General features: G+C 49.9%; 1 protein-coding gene across 2 annotated transcripts in view; it reads right to left on the reverse strand.

The window, feature by feature from the left end:
* ALDH16A1 (aldehyde dehydrogenase 16 family member A1) overlaps positions 1–19,928 on the reverse strand; it is a 703,308-nt gene that overhangs the window by 569,791 nt on the left and 113,589 nt on the right. For both annotated transcript variants that reach the window (XM_069606350.1, XM_069606359.1), the window contains exon 3: positions 19,594–19,720. In XM_069606350.1, coding sequence (XP_069462451.1) covers positions 19,594–19,720 — 127 coding nt within the window. The remainder of the gene's footprint in view (positions 1–19,593; positions 19,721–19,928) is intronic.

Here is a 19,928-nt window from a genome sequence, read left to right on the forward strand (position 1 = left end):
GCACATGGAAATAAGCGTCCTGGAGGTCTAGAGATACCAACCAGTCCTGAAGCTGGAGGGCCTGAAGGATCTGAGAGAGAGTCACCATCTTGAACTTGTCCTTTCGGAGGAATTTGTTCAATTCCCGTAAGTCTAAGATGGGTCTCAGTCCTCCGTCCTTCTTCGGTATTATGAAGTAGGGGGAGTACCAACCCTTGTTCCTTTCCGCTACAGGTACCAGTTCTATGGCACCTTTCTCTAGCAGGTCTAAAACCTCCTGCAAGAGGAGCGGATCTGGAAGCTTCAAAGGGTTGTTCCCCGGTGGATGACTCTGAGGGATATGTAGGAAGGGCAGGCAGTAACCTTGGGCCACTGTCTCCAGAGCCCAAGCATCTGACGTAATAGCCTGCCATTCCGTCAGATGGCGAGTTAACCTGCCCCCTACTGGTGTTCTGTGAGGGGAGACCTCAGAGTGGTTTTGAAGCGGCTGATGCAGTTGCCGAAGGTAAAGTGGCTCCTGCTCCTGCGGGTGCGGCTTTCTTTCCCCTACCCCGTCCACCACGGGTAAATCTTCCTTGGCCTCTTTGAGCCGGTCGTCCCCTGCCCCTTCCATATGAGGAATAGTAACGAAAGGACCGTCCTCTCCACGATGATCCCGAAGGACGAAAGGTATTCTGACGGATAGCAGCTCCCAATGACTTGGCTGCTGCCTTGGACGTTTGCAGTTTCTCCAAACTGTCATCCGCCTTCTTTCCAAAGAGGGTAGAACCGTCAAAGGGCATATTCAAAAGCCTGGTCTGCACGTCAGAGGCAAAACCAGACTTCCTCAACCACGCATGCCTGCGGATTGTGGTACTTGCCGCCATGGCCCTGCTGATACTGTCAGCAGAATCTAGGCCAGTTTGTAGGGTCTCGCACATCGCATCTTTACCATCCCTGATGATGTTTAAAAATGCGTCCCTTTCCTCTCCTTCTTGGAGGCAGTCAGCCGCTGATGAAGCGCACTCCCAAAGGGTGTGGCTGAACCTAGCGAGCGTACAGGTCGCGTTAATAGACTTTAACGCCATGCTACAGGCAGAAAAAACCTTCTTAGCCATGGCATCATACTTTTTGTCATCCCTATCCTGCGGAGCAGTGGGGTATGCAGATGTGCTGCCTGATGAGGTTGCAGCCTGTACAACCAAGCTCTCAGGAGTAGGGTGTTTTGACAAATATTCAGGGTCAGAACTAGCCACCCTGTATTTTGTTGACAGTTTTTTATTTACTGCCGGGATAATTTCTGGCGTTTCCCAGTTTGTCAAAATCCTTCTCTGTAGAGCAGAGTGAAATGGAACCACAGGATCCTCCTGTGGGCCCTTGTCCAGTATGTCAGTGAGGTCATCCTGCTGAAAGGCAGGAGAAGGTGCAGACCAACCCATAAATTCTATGATTCTAGACATCAGAGCTCTATATGGAGTCTCCGCATGTTCTCCTGGGTCTGGTTTGATAAATTCTGCTTCAGGAGAAGTGTCCAAGCCACTAGCTTCCTGAAGTGCATCCTGAAGATTTTTTAATCTTCCTTCCTCAGAGGCGAAAGTCTCTGGCTCTGGTGATGTGGTCCTCTGTAAATCAATATCTTGGTCTGAATCCTCCCTTTCCTCAAAAATCGAGGTTAAAGGGGGATACATTGGTTTTTGGAATGGTATAAACCCCATTTCCAATGCAGAAGGAGCCATCATCACAGGCCTTGAAAACGTCGATGTCGTCGACACCGACGTGAAAGTACTCGAAGGCGCCGTGAAAAGCGTCGAGAAATGTGTACTAGGCCTCGAAGAACTCGAAAGGATCGGAGTCCTGCTCGAGAACGACGTCGACGTTCTCGGCGTCGAGTCGGAGGTCTTTTGTCTAACCGTTGGCTGTGGAGTAGCCGTGGTTCTTTCCTTCACCGGCGTCGATATCGGCGTCGACGTCGGCGTCGACTCGATCGACTGATGCGCCGATGAATCCTTCGACAACGGCGTCGATGGCGCCGACCTCTGTTTCGAAGGAGTTTTCGACGATGGCGTCGATGATGCTTTATCTCCCGATGGCTCGAGGCGCTTTCGGGTTGACTTTTCCGCCGGGTACTGCGACTCGCGGCGTTTAGATTTTTTGGGTTTTTTACCCGGGGTATCACCCTCAGCTGTCTTCGAGGGGGACGAGGCCGCTTTCTCGAAGACGCTTAGCATCTTTTTCCTGAATTCCTCCCACTCAGCTTGCGAGCTGCGTTTTGTGGGGCAATGAACTCTCTCAGGAGAACTCGACGAAGATGACGAAGGGGATCTCCTACGTCTCTTCTTCGAGTGTCTCGATGTCGACGAGTGGTGGGAGCCACTTCGTGATCTAGATCGAGAGTGTTCTTTATGGTGAGGAGACGAACGTCTCGACTCTACCGAAGAAGCTTTCGAGGAAGTTAAAGTTGACCTACCTCTCTCGAGCTTCCCCCTACGCTCCTTCAAGGCTTTCGCCGTCATGGAAAGGCATTCCTCACACTCCGAACTCTGGTGCGTGATTCCCAGACACCACAAACAGACCCTGTGAGGGTCCGTCAACGACATTTTCTTCCCGCAGTCTCGGCACTTTTTGAAACCGGACCGAGGGGTCGTCGGGTCGGAGGAGGATGCCATCGATATCGAGGTAAATAGTAGTTATTATATACGTTATCTTGACGAGAACTGAGCAACGGTGTTCCGAGGCACAACGAAGCGCGGAAAAACGGAACTGAGCAACGGACGCTGCGCGCGGCCTTTATAGGCAGGATGACGTCGACGTCGGCACGGAGGCCGTCGAGGGTCATCGACTCGGCGATCATCGACGCGCAGCGCCCTCTGGCGAAAAAATTTTCCGAGGCCAGCAAAGCTGAAGGATTTCTATCTAAGATAAGGAATACGTCGGAGGACACAATCCCTTCGAAATATATTTCTGGGTTTAGAGGGGGCCATCACTGAGTCTATGTACAGTTCTTCGGTGTCGCTAGCCCACAGCATGTCGCTGTTCCAGTCCTCTATTGTTGGCGGTCGAGCATTCTTCCACCTCATCAATATGACCCTTTTTGCCAACAGGAGGCTTAAATTGAGCAGTTTTCGCCAAGTTGGGTTCATTTTCCCAATCGCACCTAGCATACACAACTGCGGTGTCGATTCGACCGGTTGGTCTGCCATCATATCTAGAGCTCCACAGACCCCAGCCCAATATTGTCTCAGTTCTACACAGTCCCACAACATATGGTATATGTTCGCATTTTCAGAATTACATCTTGGGCAGTTGCCAGAGAGAGCAGGGTATAGTCGCTTGAGTTTCACCGGCGTGTAGTGGGTTCTATGGATAATTTTATAGTGGATCAGTTTGAATCTGGAGTTGCATGATATCAACTTGGTCAGTGCACAAATCTGGGACCAATCCTGGTCTTCTATCGGTTGGTCCAGATCCCGCTCCCAACCGGCCTTTGCCATGTGAGGTGCCTTCGGGCGTGTTTGCATTATGGCCTTGGAGAGCAGAGGCCGTGACCTTCTGAGTCCCCCCCCGTGAATATGTAACCTAGTCCCATGTTTATTTCGGGTTCATTCGGGAATAATGGGTAAATCCATTGTGTAATTGGCACACCCTTGTCGAACTGCTGTCTGTGCGTGTTTGTATTTCCCACCGTGTCTTTAATCTCTTCACACTTCAGAAAGCATTTGTCCCGGAACAGCTGTCCCCATTGTGTGACGCCTCTGGCACTCCAGTGCAACGCCACTGCACTGTCTACGGGGAAGGGTGTGTGGGGGTCGCCCCATATTGGCATGCTCGGGTGGTATAACACGCTGGCTCCAAATATATCAGCGATTTTGGCCCATGCAGTGATTGTGACATTGGATGGGTGTAGAGTATTGTATCGTTTAGATGTGGGCCTAGTGATTTTCTGTACAGCCAGTATTGCCTCCTGTTCTCTCGCAGGGGGGGGTGGACGGCCAGGGTTTAGGAAGCATGTAGCCCAGCCGGCAGCATATTGCACCTGCGCGGCCAGGTAATACCATGTCGGGGGCCATTAGGCTGCCTCTAGGATATGTGTCAGTTAGCACCCTCCAACTCAGTCTCGAGTGGCCTCCCCACACGAACGCCATGCATGCACTATTGATTCTGGAGAAAAGTACGCGACCCGGCCACACCGGTACTGTACTGAAGAGATAGAAAAGCTTAGGCAAAATGATCATTTTAATTAATGCTATCCTCCCCATCATTGATATGGGCAGGGCGTTCCATCGCTTCATTTTGGTGCAAAGTGCGTCTGCTAATGAACTGTAATTCAATGTTCGGGACAGCTGAGCGGGCCTGGCAACATCAGCGCCTAGGTAAACAATGTGTACTGGGCTCCATATGAGACCGTGTAGGTTTTGGGGCTGCGTGGTGGCGTCTGTGAGCGGGAATATCTCAGACTTAATGGGGTTCAGACGTAGACCTGAATATTCGACGAACTTTTTCACTGCACCCAGCACCTTTCCCAAAGTGCGGTCTGGGTTCTTCAGATATAACAAAATATCATCTGCATATAGCGTTATAATATGCGGTTTACCCTCAAGCCATATCCCGAGTGTACTATAACTTGATCTGAGAATGTCCGCGAGGGGTTCTATAACTAGGTCGAAGAGTAGCGGGGAGAGTGGACAGCCCTGTCTGGTACCACCCAGTAGTTCTAGTATGTCTGTGAAGGACCCATTAATTCTGATCTTAGCATGTGGCCGTGTGTATAGAATTTGGATCCACTTTATGAAGTTTGGGCCAAATCCGTAGTTCCGTAGCACCCCGAACAGGAAAGGCCATGAGACAGTGTCGAATGCTTTCTGCATATCTAGGGAGACTGCTATTCCTTGGGTCTCTGGGGGTATTTTGGCAATGATTTGGTGACATCGCCTTATATTTGTTGCCGTAGATCTGCCCAATATAAACCCAGCCTGGTCTTCATGTACCATATATGGCACCAGTGATGTGAGCCTGGTTGCTATTATCTTGGCCAGGATCTTGGCATCCGTGTTTATTAAGGATAGAGGCCGGTATGACCCACATTCCCCAGGGGGCTTCCCTGATTTCAGCAAGAGTGTAATTATAGCTTCCCTGGTGGTTTCGGGGAGTTCACCTGTGTCTAGTGCCTCCATCAATACAGCGTGAAGCCTGGGAGCCAGTTCACTACCAAACTCCTTATAGAACTCAGCAGCCAGCCCGTCTGTGCCCGGCGCTTTCCCGTTGGGGAGAGCCTTTATTGCTTCAAGTATTTCGGGCTTGGTGATGGGTACCTCCAATGATTCCCTAGTGACATCTGCTAAAACGGTTGTGGGTATCTGGGCAAGATAGCTCTCTATCTTAGCATCTGTTAAGGCGCATTGCGGGAAGTATAGGTCTTTATAGTAAGCATAGAAGGTCCCCTTCAGCTTGTCCTGATCTGTGGACATCGTGTCGTCAGGCATCTGTATGCAGGGTATAGTTGTGGGGCCATTCCCTACACGTACTGCTCTTGCTAATAACTTCCCCGGGCGTTCCCCTTCCCCATATCTACGAGCTGCAGCTGGTCGATCGAAGTATCTGACCTCTTGATCCGCTGTTTCGGTGTATTCGTCTAGTTTGGTCTTGAATTCAGAGCTGAGCAGGGGTGACAGGGAGGAAGCGTACTGTGATTGCAGGGACGTTATTTGAGTTTCTAGTCTAGCTAACCTATTTCTAATGTCTTTGAGGATTCCGCCTTCTACGGATATTGAGTGACCTCTGACGCAGACTTTAAACGCCTGCCATGGTATAGACTGGGTAGAGACCGAGTGTTCATTGTTATCGAAGTATTCCTGTATATATTGTTTCATCGAGTTAGTATAAACCAAGTCTTTCAAGGCTGCAGGTTTAAATCTCCAAGGGGGCCTGGTGTTGACCTTAACGGGGATTCGTAGTGTCAGTTGCATCGGCGAGTGGTCCGAGTATGTTCTTGGATGTATATGGGAGTCTGTGACCCATGCCATGCTGTCTCCGTCTATTAGCCATAAATCTATTCTGGAGTGCATGTCATGGACTGTGGAGTAGTAGGTGTATTCCCTCCTGGTAGGATTCAACGTTCTCCAGGCGTCTTTCAGTTGTAGATCTGCCATATGTAGGAGTATTGCCTGTGCTGCTTTAGTCAGTGTTCTAGTTTGTGTAGATGTGTGATCAAGATGTACATCTAGAATTGTGTTGAAGTGCCCACCACATATCACCCGGGCTGTTGGGTATCTTGCTAATTTTTTGAACACTGAGGCATAGAAATCTGGCTGGTCAATATTCGGACCATACGAGTTAAGAAAGACAAATTCTTTATCATAGAGATTGCCATGAAGCAAAACATATCTCCCCTCTGGGTCACACTCAACATGAATACGTTCAAAGGACTACGTTTTATGCATCAGAATTGCAACCCCTCTCGCCCGGCTGTAGTATGTCGTGAAATATTGGTGTGTGAGCCCCAGCTGGGCATCAATTGTTCACCTTGTCGAGGTGCGGAATGCGTTTCCTGTAAGAAGCTTATCTTGGCAGCATGCCTATTGAGGTAGGCCAGGATCTTCCTTTTCTTAATCCTGGATCCCAGACCCCTTACATTTCAGCTGAGCACATTAATATTGTCTTTGTCTAATTTAGCCATTGTCCATGGGGCGATCGCTGCCATGTAGTCTCCTATAATCTGCCATTGTGTGCTGAAGTGTCGTTGTGCCTGATATCTGTGTGCTTTTTGCTTTACCAACCATCCTATGATAACAACACCCCAAAACTCCCATGTAAAACCCTCCCCCCTCCCTCACAGTTCCCCTAACTTTAACTGTGCCATTAGATATCCATCCCTCCCAACAACATCTCGAGCACCTGCTACAGGGGGGGCTGCGGCATCTCCAGTGCCCAAGCCAGCTTTACTTATAGGTATCGTGTCCTGTTCACGCATGTTGCTCTCACATATCCTAACGGCTTTTGGGACGATGTTTCCACTGCAGATTGAACATGTACAATCTCCTTTAACATCCCTGATGTGGGCCTCCAGGGGGGAAGCCTCTGGCGTTGCAGTTCCTTCTCACTTCGAGAATGTGGTGGTAATGTTTAGGCCTCAATCTTGTTTGGATCGCCCACACTTTAGGTCTGTCCATTGTTTGGGGGAATGTGCGTTTCTATGAAGTTCGCCGCTTCTTCGGGAAATGTGAAGAAATATGGCTTGTTTTGATGTTGGATTTTGAGTCTGGCGGGGTAGAGCATTGCATATTGCACTTGCCGTTCGCGTAGCATTTTTTTGACTCCTGTGAATAGTTTCCTTTCCTGTTGGACCGCCAAGGTGAAATCTGGAAAGATGCGAATAACATTTGCCTCCCATTTGGGCTCCTGCTTTTCTCTGGCGGTCTTTAGGATCAAGTCCCTATCCCTGTAGTTTATCATGCGTGCTATGATGGGCCTGGGGTATGCCCCGGGTTTTGGCTTCGGGGCCAGTGATCTGTGTGCCCTCTCAACTATGAACATCGGCGACCATCCGGGATCACCCAATAGTGTACGTAAGAGGTCTTCCAACGCCTTCTCCATTGAACCTTTTATGGCCCCTTCCGGAACACCAATAATGCGGATGTTGTTTCTCCGGGGTCTCGCCTCCAAATCTTCACATTTGGATTTCACTGTGCCAAGTTCGATAGCCATTGTGGATACCGTGCTCTTCAGGGCCTCTAAAGCGTCCTGAGTGCCAGATATCCTGGATTCCGCCTCAGTCATGCGAGTGGTTGTCTTGTCGAGTTGTGCTTTTAGATTGGCGACACTCGCTGTGATCCCATCCAATTTGTCTGTGAGTGCAGCGAAGCCCTGCTGCATCGCCTGAAAAACGGCCTGGGGGTCCATCATGGTAGCCGGGGGTATCTGCTTCTCATGTACCGGCGTTTCCCCGTCCCTCTCAGGCTCAGTTTCCCTCTGCATCGCGGTCGTGTATTTATCAATGGTTCCTCTGCCTTTCTTTGAACCAAAGTTCTTGGGCATCGTCTCGGGTCCGGGAGATGTAGCTTATCCTAGCGCTCAAGGGGATGGCTATGATAGTTCTACCACATTTTACTCTGCGCTATATCGTCTCGTCGTCCCAGGTGTCCCGGCTGCCGTGGCGGTGGAATCAGTGCCCAGCCGTTGCTTTAATAGTAGGGTCTGCTGTATCTTACAGATCCGTCATATATAGCAGTGTGGAGCGCCAGTCACGGCGCACAGGCGTCAACAGTTCCAGGGGTTGAGGATTAAATTTGGCTTGCGTAAGAGGTACAGAGAGGCCCTCCCGCGTCCCACCGATAAGTGAAGCACAAGGCTCTCATTAAGCTGATTTTTTAACCACCTGTCCCGCAGTCCCCGAGCTCGCAGGGGGCAGCGGTGTAGTTCGCTGGGTGCGCGGAGGGCGAGGATTTGCACGCTGGGAGCGGGAAGGGCCTACCTCTGCAAACGCGGTCCGAACCGAGGGCAGGCCGCCACTCGTCTGAGTCGCTGAAGCGACGAAGGCGGATGGGGCCAGTGGGCACTCCACGACGCTCGGGGCAACCACGGCTCTCCCCTGCTGGATGGATGATAGGAGCGGTACGTTGTCGCCGCACTTGCCGTCTCGGGGCAGGGCTCCTCTCTCCTCTCGCCGGCCGACGATTCTCGGGCTGTCTCGTCGACCATCCAGGTTCTTATCTCTGGAATCACTGCACCGATCAGCTCGAAATTTCGTGTGGGTAATCTGAGGATATTGTTAACTGTTCTCTGCAAAAATCGCGGGAAACCGGAGCCAGCAAATTATCTTTTTCTGGCTTTGCGGCCCTGGGTCGAGCCGGAGCTCACACGAGAGCCGCCATTTTCTCTCGTGCGCAACAGCTCCCCCCACCATGTTGTATGAATGTTTAAAAAATCAATAAAATAGGTTATAAGAAAACCTGCGTGTCACAGTGCTCGCAGCCATGGATCGGCTGACACTATCAGCCGTGTCCAACCCAGACTGAAAGGATTCACACATGGCATCCCTGCCATCCTGCACAATAACAAGAAACCCATCCCTTTCTTCCCCTTTGGGAATATGCTCAGCTGCCAGAGAGGCAATTCCACAGAGTGTGCGAAAATTTGGCTAAGGCACAGGTGGAGTTGGCGGATTTCAGCGCCATACTCCCAGCCGAAAATACCTTGTGTGTCCATCCATCGAAGTGCTTGTCATCCCCATCAGGAGGGATGGTAGGGTATGCCGCCTGTCTCGAGGTGGCCGTGGCCGCCTGAATCACCAAACTCTCAGGAGTGGGGTGTGTGGATAGGTAGCTGGGGTCGCTACTGGATGGGCGGTATTTCTTAGCCAACAACATGTTGACCGCCGGAACGGACTCCGGGGCTTTTCCAAGTAGCAGCCACCCTTTTCTGTAATGCCATGTGAAGAGGCAACAATGGGCCAGTGGAGGGACCCTGATCTAAAATGTGAGTCAGGTTATCCTGGTCGAATTCAACTGGAGGGCCGGGCCACCCTAGGTGCTGCGTAACTCTCGACATCAATCTCCTATAGGATGATTCAGAATGAGCCCCAGGCTCTGGCCTACCAAACTCAATTTCAGGAGATGTGTCAAGGCCACTGGCATCATGTAAAGACTGACGGAAAAGGACAATGTCAGGAACTTCAGGTGTTTCACCAGGAATATCAAAAGGCTCCAACTCCACATCAGACCTCTCCTCAACCTCATATGTGTTCTGTAGAGAAAGAAAGAACTCCTTCATAGGGACAGGAGAAGACCTGGAGTCAAGAATGGGCTTCACAGTCTTACACTGAGCCTTTCTCGGGGGAGCCACAGAGGCCTCCAACTGCAAATTCTGGCCCATAGGCACAGATGGCATTGAGGGTGTCGACAAAGGCGCCGAAGGCTCCGAGGGCCTGGCTGAGGGCAAAGCCCTGACAGCCGCACTCGATGGACACGGCCCTGATGGTGTCGACGCCTTCCTTGACCCCTTCCCAGACTTAGACGGTTTCTTTGGTGAGTGTTAAAATGGATTTCTGAACTCTGTCCTGGAGGGGCAGAGGTTCAGAAGGCCAGCCTAGTTTCTTGGAACAGGGTAACCTCTGGACAAGCCAGACCAATCAGGGTAGGGATCGCGGCGGTCAAGACTAGGTCTCAAGAGGGGTGAGGGTGACTGAAAGCCTGCAATGAGCACACAAAGCAAGGACACTTACAAATTACTCCAAGCAGGTGTTATATTAAAACTATAGACACATTTATTACAAGGCCTTTGTAACATTGACCGTAGCGAGAAATCACAATAGAACTCAAGTAAACCAACAAATACCAAGCAAATCCAATATATATACAAATACAAACAAGTCTAACGAGTTAGACGCACGAAATGTGTAGACCACCTAGATGGGGAGGAAAACAGGCAGTGCGAATAATAATTAGACCCAGTCAGAGGCACCTAACTAAAAGGAAGTCCGAGCCCTACGAAGAGTGGAGCCTTGTGCTCAAAAGTACCTGCACACGCGGGTGCCAATGGGCAAAAGGGGAGCCTCCTCGAGGGAATCAGGCAGTTCAGTTCGGTGAACAAATGAAGATGAACAGAGCTCCGTGACTCAAGCGCAGCCTCCACTGGGGGCAGAAGCAGAGCGCGAGTACGGAAAGGCGTGCTGTTAGACAGAGCAGGGAAAAGCTATGGGCTACTGCAGGAGGGCGACCAATTCCTAGCGATGCTACTCACCGGTCCCCGATGCAGGCAGACACAGGCTTCTCCGCGTCAGTTTCAGTGCAGGCATGCCCAGATACGAGCAGGGGACGTCTCGCGTCGTGTAGATTCCGCAGCAGCAGAAGTCAGAGTTGAGGATGTCCCAAACGCAGTGAACCCGCACAGATTGTTACCACAGCAGGGCAACGGAGCGGCCGTGTGTATTTCAGCCCAATGTACACTTCTCACTTCAGACCTGGGAATGCCAAGTGTACGAATCGTGTGAGAGTGGCAAGGACTCTTAATACAATACAACCTGACGGCGGTTACAAAGCAAGACTCCTGGGTAGGCTGGTCAGTCCACTGGATGGCCCAGAGACACTTCTGAAGGCTTACGTGCAGGAGATGGTGAAGATGCAGAGAATAGTTGTTCCCACTATTCCAAGGGGTCGAAGTACCAGTACAGGCCTTCTCGTTCGATCAGAGGTAGAAAGGGTTTCACCAAGCGACAGCAGTGCAGAGGAGCAGTCCTTCAGCGTGTCACCAGCGATTCCTCGGTTCAGCCTCGTAGTTGCAGGATACTTGGCTCCTGTATTCCTTCGTTCGTGAGAACTCAGGAGATCGACATGGCAGTGGTGTTTCCAGCCCCCTCTTATCCACGGTTCCCTTCGCGCCAAAACGGAGGGGACCCAATGGGAGATCTGCTCACAAAACACTCACACCATACGTGGACCTATCACGGACCACGGAGGTCCCAGGCATTCACGACACACTAGACTCTCTGGCACCCAGGATGTGTATTGGGACCAGACATCCCAGCCCACATCCTGGAGGCACACACAAGGCCTGTTGAAGCCCGCGAAAGCATCTGTGTTTCGCGGGAAAGTACATGCCCAAATAAGGAAGGCCCCGGGTCGGCTCGACCTGGGGAAGGTGAAGGGGGCAAGGCGGTCAGCGACAGGACAAAGAGCCTCGTGGTCTGGCCATTTTGGGAGCCAGGCCACCATTTTGGGCTAAGTGCGAGAAACGCGCTTAAAGGTCAAAAGGAGCTCAAAAACACAAAGAAACGATCACTGCCACCAGTCTCGTCCGTGATTCTCTTGCACCGTTCATTAACAATCCAAAGAGAGTATCTAGGGCCTGTAGAAGACTAGAGACCCAAGAGAGCAGTAACTTAGCTTACAGTGCCCTCTTGTGCCATGTTGCGCGAAAGCTGCAACATGATAAAAGAACTACGGAAAACAACGTTTCCCGGTACTGACTGTCTTAAGGGCATGTCAGTTTCCCCGTAAGAATGGAGCGAAAGCCCAGAGGAGTGCGGCAGAAGGCTGCACTTCTCTGGCAAAGTCTAGATCCTGGTGAAAACAACAGCAAAAAGTTTAGGGGTTGCCACATGGAAGGAAAATTACCCACAATGAAGAAATCTTTCCTAACAGTGAGGAAGACCGCGACCTGGATCTGGCACGTCTCTGGCAATCTACCGGATCCTTGTCCGAACGGGACCTCGACAGTTCCCGATGTTTATCGCGCCAACCGCCCGGGCCTAAGGGCTCGCGAGCGTCGGACCGAGACCGTTCCCCTGCCGGCTTCAACCGAAGGCGCAGACGGAACAGTGCCCAGAGATGGAAAAATCTCCAGCATTTTCTCCCTAAATGCCTCCCATTCCACCGGAGTAGAGGATTTAGTGTGACAAGCCACTTTCCTCGCAGAGCCATCATCCGACGGGGAAGGTGAACGGTGACGCCGCTTCCGGGAGTGCCTCGACGAGGACGAGTGGCGGGAACTGTGATGCTGGAAATACATTGGAGGGATAGGGCCTCCATATCCTTGTCCTTTATTGCTTTATCATATGAGTTCTGACTTGTTTTCTGCGCAGGAGTACATGTGCGACTCCCAGTGGTGCAGCTCTTCCTGTATTTGGTTTGGTAAACAGACCCTTGGGATACCCTTATGGCACCCATGGGTCGGAGTACTACCCTGTACTCCTAGTGTATGTTTTTGGGCACCTGTGTGTGGCCCACAGAGCAGGGTACGGGCTGGTGGCAGCTCTGTGCTGATCCTCCATTTTGGGAAGCCCAGGCCCTGCCATTGGAATCGGTGGATTCCCGATAGGAAACAAGATGGCCCCTGTGGCCTCTTGCTTTCTATCGCCTATTATCTTACTTTTCCCGAAGTCCCGGGAAGCCCCGACTCCGTCCCTTCCCCCTGCCTGGCTGTTGGGTGGAAGTTCCATATATGGTGTTGTGGGAAGTCCAGGCCAGACTGGCTGCAGCCTGCCCAATGACTGTATGTTGTGGGTATGCCCGAGGGGTGGGACCTGGGTGAATGATAATAGACACCCATAACACAGAATGCACATTTATCTGGTGGTTGACACAATGACTGAGACAGCCGTGCCCGAAACTGGTATGAATGCAGTGTGTAGTGCTGAATGGCAGAGTGCTTGTACGAATCCACATTCTGTGTTGTGAGTGTCTGGATGGAGAAGAATGGCCTGAATGCACTGTGAGCCGATTGGCTGCCTGACCTCCTGAATGCCCTTCTGAATGATTGGTTGCCTGAGTGTGACCCAGCAGAGTGACTGGGAGATCAACAGTATATCTGGGGGCCTCTCACTGCTAGAAATCGTTCAGAAGCTGAAGGTGAAACTGATGCTTGACTTTGAAGCCCACTGGAAGAAGAGGAACTGCTGCTGCTGTCCTTCGCTAATCTGAAAGCTGCTGTGCCTTCAAGGAACTAATCCAAGAGAGGACCTGGCTAAGAGACCTCTTCCCGAGCTACGAGGGACCATCGTGCACCAGCTGATCTTCGCCAAAGCTCCCTGGTAGACAGGCCTACGAAAGGCTGCAGACCGGAGAAGGGGACTGCTGAGGAGGACTAAGAGAAGCGCCGGATAGCCATCCACCGTCGACGACCACCTTCGCCGACCGGAGCCGCAGTGCTCCCTTTGCCCAAGAACATTTGATCGAAGGACTCCCTTGTTCATCACTGCCTACCGCTTTCGTCCTGCCGGAGAAAGTCAAGGTGGCCGACGACCGAGGAGAATCCGCCGGTGGGTTTCCCACCACCCGAAGACCTACTGAAGGCCAGCCGTGGTCACGTCACGTTCGCCGACGCCCGACGCCCTTGCTGGGCCAAAGTTCTTCATTCACTCTTTGCGGCAACAAACACTCGTCGCCGAGGTACACCGCATGCCTCTTCTTCACAGGACGTTCACAAGCTTTCGTGAACGAGCACCGCGAAGATCGAAGCTGCTCCCTCGACGACAACTTCTTCATCTCGGAAGTTCGACGAACCGTGGCTCCTGCCTGAAATGGAGCGCACTCAAGAAGGGCGTCGATTTCCCGACGAAGAACTCTCCAACACAAGGTGCATTTGGGTTGCAGAACTATAGATGAAAATAAGACTTTAATAGACAGTATATGGACTGGGCTTGTAGTGCATCTTCATTTACAGGTTGCCCGGGGGGGGGTTCCTCATATGGAACTGTGTCTAGGTAACAGGGCCAGTATTCTACCAATTGTCTAACCAGCTTGCTTTCCTCGTAAACCTATGGTTGATATCATTTTGCTCTGTTGATTCATATGCTATTTGAACCGAGTACAATTGATGCATTTTAATGGAATCAGAGTAATAGTGGTACCACCTAGGACTGTATATATTTAGTATTTTAGAATTGTCGGAGAACAAAGTGTATTATCGTGATTGTGTATATAACCTGTGACCCTTATTTATATAAAGACTGTTTTCACTAATACAGTGTGAAGACATTCCTTTGTGGGTGCTTGGGGACTACACTGTACTTAAGAACCAGCCCACATCACCTCCTGAGAAGCTAGGCCTTGATTGCTCGACCATAGCTACCGTAATTGAGAATCTTGGCTGGGGTTCTCTGTGGCTCTACACTACCATATAGAGAGCAGAAATACAGACACCCCCCTCCAGTCTTTACAGGAACCACTCCGCGACCAAGATCCCCTGGACACCCTCCGACGGGGAGAGTCACTCCTCGAGTCGTCAGTGGATAGACCAGTAGTCTCTTTGGATTTACAGGGTTTGGAACCCCGACCTACCTGTAATTTCTCCTTAGACTCCCGCAAGGCCTTGGCAGTCAACAACTGGCAATTCGAGCAGTCGTCCGTGTCATGGCTCTCGCCCAGACAACACAAGCAGATCTGGTGCGGGTCCGTGATGGACATCTTGGACCTACAGTCCCAGCATTTTTTGAAGCCAGACCGCAGGGTCGTTGGGGTAGAAGACATTATTAAAGTAGATAACACGAGGCGCGCCGAGTTCTCAAAGCAAACACATTTGCGGAAAAAACGGAACTAAGGCTACGGGCGCTGTGCATGCTACTTATAACATCCGATGACGTCACCCTCGACGGAGGCCTTCGAAGGACATCGACCGGACGCCATCGACACAGGATGCCCTCTGCCGAAAATTGTCCAAAGCAGCACAGCTGTGGACATTCCATGTCAAAGAGGAGGAACACGTTGGAGGACACAATCCATTTGAAAGAGGCTGTTGCAGTAGTCTAGCCTGGAGAGAACCAGAGCTCGAGACAGTGAGCTTCGGGGGCCGGGGGAGTGAGAAAAGGAGGAATACCTCTGAGGAGGTGCAGCGGGAAGTGGGCCTTCTTGGCAAGGTCTGTGATGTGAGGGGGGAAGGAGAGAGTGGAGTCGGAGATGACACCAAGGGTTTTTGCCTCACAGGAAGGTGAGGATAGAGGGCCCAAGGAGGGCGGCCATATTGAGAGAGGGAAAGTGGGCGCAGGGATGCCAATGAGAAGGATCTCCATCTTACTGTCATTAAGGCGAAGACAGTTGGACGAGCACCAATCCTGAATCTCGGAAAGAGTCAGGAATCAATTTGTACATCCATTAATGCATTATAAAGAAAAACATTTGACTAGTAGGGTGTATTTTGAGCCAGAGTTCTTTTTTCTGAGACAGTCCCACTGCCACCAATAAAACAAAGTAAGAATAAATCGTCATAGCACGTTTCCACTTCTTACCATAAATGTAGGTTATGGTCAAAGGCTTAAAACCTAAGCACTTAGCACCACCCTTTCACTTGACCTCTCCCTTTCCCACCCACACAAGGTACTCCAGTTTGCTATAGCATACGGCCGGTTACGTGCCTTTTTAGAATGTACTTCAAGCTAAAATGAGAACTTGTTTGAAACAACAATACTAATGTCATCGTGTTTACAAAGGCTGACGAGGTCCGTGTCCTGCGATTGTCAGGCACTGGTGACCTTTATCTGTAGGCCTCAATAACTTGAAAATGATGTCAAAATGTGACTACTCTTAGGGAGGGTTTGTGAAAAGGTCTGCTGAGTTATGAGTCCTTAAAACTGCCACTTTAAAGAGCAGCTTTTTAGAAGCTCATTCGGGCAGCCATACACACCCAATAAAACGCTTCACACTGTTGGCGTCATAAAAAGGAAGAAGCTTACAAGATCAGCATGAAAGCTAACCAAGCTATAAGGAGGCACATTACAAAGTTACCCACCTTATCTACTCAGTGCTCTTCACTGCTAAATGTGACTGCCTTATTTGTGGAGCTGAATTTCAACTTGGCGATTCTTTTAATGAAATTACCCCGTCATAGCTCTCAACTCACCCGCTTTTGGCGGGTGTCACCCGCCCTGTAAAGGACTGACTCACCCGCCAAGCCCCCTGCACGCCCATTCATTCTAATGGGCGTCTCACCCGCCAAAAACAAAATCGGGTGATTTCACCCGCCTTTGCAACACAAATGGTTGAGAGCTATGCCCCGTGTGAATTGGAGAATATTTCCATGGATGATTTGGCCAATATGTAGTGCAGCCCTACTCACAAATGCTGCTAGCATTGATATAAAATTAGGGTAGGTCATACGGATCATGGTGTGAGAATAATTCTGTTGCAGAGGACTGTGTCCGTCTGGAAGCAAAATTAGAAGCATGACATCCGGAAGGCTGGTTGTACCAGATAGAGTGCACGCCGCCTGCATGCCTCCAATGCGCGTGAATGCTTTTTGAACAAGCACTCTGGTGCATACCTGCCTAACCTCCGGAATTTTTTCGGAGACTCCGGAATTTTAAGCATTTCTCCGGGTCTCCGGAAAAGTCCCGTGAATCTCAGGAATTTTGAGATTCTTTCCGGGTCCCGTCATATTCTCCACCTGATTGGCTGCCGCCGGTAGCCAATCGGATGGAGAATTGGGCGGGACCCGGAAACGGTGCTCAATGCGACCCCCGATCCCTGTAATAATAGTGCTTACAATCCATATAATTGGATTGAAAGCAGTATTATTACGGCGGCTGTGCCACGTTCATTTTGCTTACCAAAATCATTCATTCAATGCTATAGTAAGCAAAATGAAGGCGGCGCTGCAGCAGGAATAATGCTGCTTTCAATCCAGTGACATGGATTGAAAGCAGCATTATTGCGGCGGCGGCGGCGCCTTCAGTTTGCTTACTATAGCATTGAATGAATTATTTTCAGTGCTATAGTAAACAAACAGAAGCCGCCGCCACCGCAAAAATGGTGCTTTCAATCCAATTACATGGATTGAAAGCACTATTGTGAAGGCGGCAGCACTGCCTTCATTTTGCTAACTATAGCATTGAATGAATTATTTTCAATGCTATAGTAAGCAAACTGAAGCCTACAACAACCGAGTTTACCTGTTGGACGTGTGGGCGGAGCCATGTGCAAACGGGCGGAGTCTTGTGTGGCTGTGGGCGGGGCATAAATCTCAGGAATTTTGATTTTCAAATGTAGGCAGGTATGCGAGTCTGGTGCTGGGCATATTAGCAAAGGCACTTGTTACAGCCGGAGCAGGGCATTTCGGCGCGGCCGGTTCGGCGTCGGACGATTTGGCGCAAATAAATGCCCTGCGAGTTCTTCATGCAGGCACCACAGCCACGCAGACTAGACAGCCAGGCCCGCGAAGGTGGGGGCTGTGCTGCTCGGAGCAGTCTGCTCCGAGCAGCACAGCCCCCACCCTCGTGAGCCCGGCAGATCTAATCTGTCCTGTGTGCTGCACACCAGTGCACATCGCCTGCTGTTTAGGGAAACGTTCAGTGTAGTGCACTGAAAGTGCGAGTTTAAACTTCATCCCACACTATTTAAAAATGAACCCGCTCTAGAACAGTTTCATCTTAAAACAGTGTGGGATGAAGTTGAAACTCGCACTTTCAGTGCACTGCACTGAACGCTTCCCTAAACAGCAGGCGATGTGCACTGGTGTGCAGCACGCCAAAACATCCCAGCGCCGAAACATCCCGTCGCCGAACTGGCCGCGGCGAATCGGACCGTGCCGAACCGGCGGCGCCAAAACGGGGTGTACCGTGTTACAGCAGGCTGCTCGCCTTAGAAAAGCGCTCTGCCGCCATCTAGAGGCTTTCATGAAAAATTGTACCACACATCGAATATACAGCAGGCAACAATTGGGAATGTTATTAGGAGCTCCATCACGTCAACCAGGTGCTAATTGGAGCACAGTGCCTGTCAATATCGGTCACCGTCTGTTTAAACATTAAAAACTGTTACTACATGGATCTTATATGAAGATCGAGACGTACCAAGAAAAACTGATATCTTCACTGTTAAATCGCATGAAACGCTTGTCTAATCAAAACAAATGCTATTGAAAAAACGTGCATCAGGCCCACACGCGCTTCTTTTGCACACATTCTTTTACGATTTCAAGAAACAAATGAGTTCAATACTATCCCCAGGCTCCCCAAAACCTTCACAAATTATTTTCATCCGATCCCACATGCTTCCCAGTCACAAAACTACCCGTCTCAGTCCCATCATATCATTTTAGAGCCATTTAAAAAAACAAAAATCTTCAAAAATAGATAACTTTACTCTCGCAAATCTTGATTTTCAAGATGTGAGCTTTTTGAAAATTAAAAGCTTTGAGCTCACAATGCATCACGAGACATCCAACTAACTTTTTGGGTACTGGGGCATGCCACTCACTTTTAGAAAAAGCTACTGGACAGATTTACACCAAACCAACAAAGTATTTCCTTCAAGCGTTTTGTGCCGAAAAAAAAAAAAATGGTCCAGCGGATTAGACTGCGCGCTTGATAAAAAAATTTGACATTTATCTATTGAAAAACCAGAGCAAAAAGTGAAAAAAAACAATTTCCCCTTCCCCCTTGATAGCTTTGGAACCATTACATGAATTTCTAAGGTGACCGGGCCACCCATCTCATTTGGAAAATGTCGTCCTATGGTTCAAAAGTTATTAAAAATAATAGGTTTGTTCCTAGGTGTAAACTGATTCTAAACAGCGGGCTAAAATAGCTGCCTTATTCATCAGCTTCTATCTTGCGATATTTGAAGCCTGAATGAACCTGGTCATGTGATATGGTCAGAGATTTTCTTTTAAATATAGGGTATTAGTCCTTTTTTCTTATTGTGTGATCAAGCGCCACGTTAGGGCACTGGCAGAGTTTGGTTAAAGTTAAGCTAAAGGCCATTTTAGGAAAAAATCTGTGTTTTTGATATGTAGACAGCAGCTGCAGCTATTACAATTTTTTGGTGCAGCCAAGCAGTAAAATAACAGTAGCAGGCAGCAAGTATTACACCTGGTCCTGGGGGACAACAAAGAGTTTGACAGCGACAAACAACAATAGTTTTCAGGCTTGACGTTTTCCTTTACCACTATTGCTAGCTAATCCCAGTGAGATGGCCCAGTGGTTTACAGTCAGTCAGATCCCTAAAAATACAACTCCAAGTAAAAAAGCTACTTAAAAAACATTAAAAACATCTATTCCTAAAGTTCAACATTGTCACATTTGCAACTGCCACTGAGTTTACCCTGAGCTCTGCGTCCACAACATGCCGATTTGGGGCCCTCCGTCAGTCCTGCCCACTGGATCTGCCACGGATACATGGCTGGGAAGTGGTCAGAGTTCCATCGACTCACCTGTAGATATGCCGGGCGCGAACATGGCAAGGGAGTTTGCTCCAAGTCTCAAAAGCCTTCTTTGCCGCTTCCACTGCTACCTCCACATCTTCATCTACCCCCTGAAGTGTTGTGGCAAGGGTTTCCCCTAGAGAGATGGGCAATAGAAATGGCTTGATCAGAATTACATAACCCACCACTACAGACCAGTATCACCCCTCATTAGTAGCAGGAGATGCTAATTAAGCTACACTCCTCCAAGGAGTCCTTAATGAAAGGAGACATGAAGATCCCAAAGGGATGACTGTACACTACTCAAGAAGGCAGGAATTGTAATGCCTTCTGCAGGATCCAAT

The sequence above is a fragment of the Ambystoma mexicanum genome, chromosome 1p (assembly GCF_040938575.1).
Source record: "Ambystoma mexicanum isolate Mex_15411 chromosome 1p, UKY_AmexF1_1, whole genome shotgun sequence".
NCBI lineage: Eukaryota > Metazoa > Chordata > Amphibia > Caudata > Ambystomatidae > Ambystoma > Ambystoma mexicanum.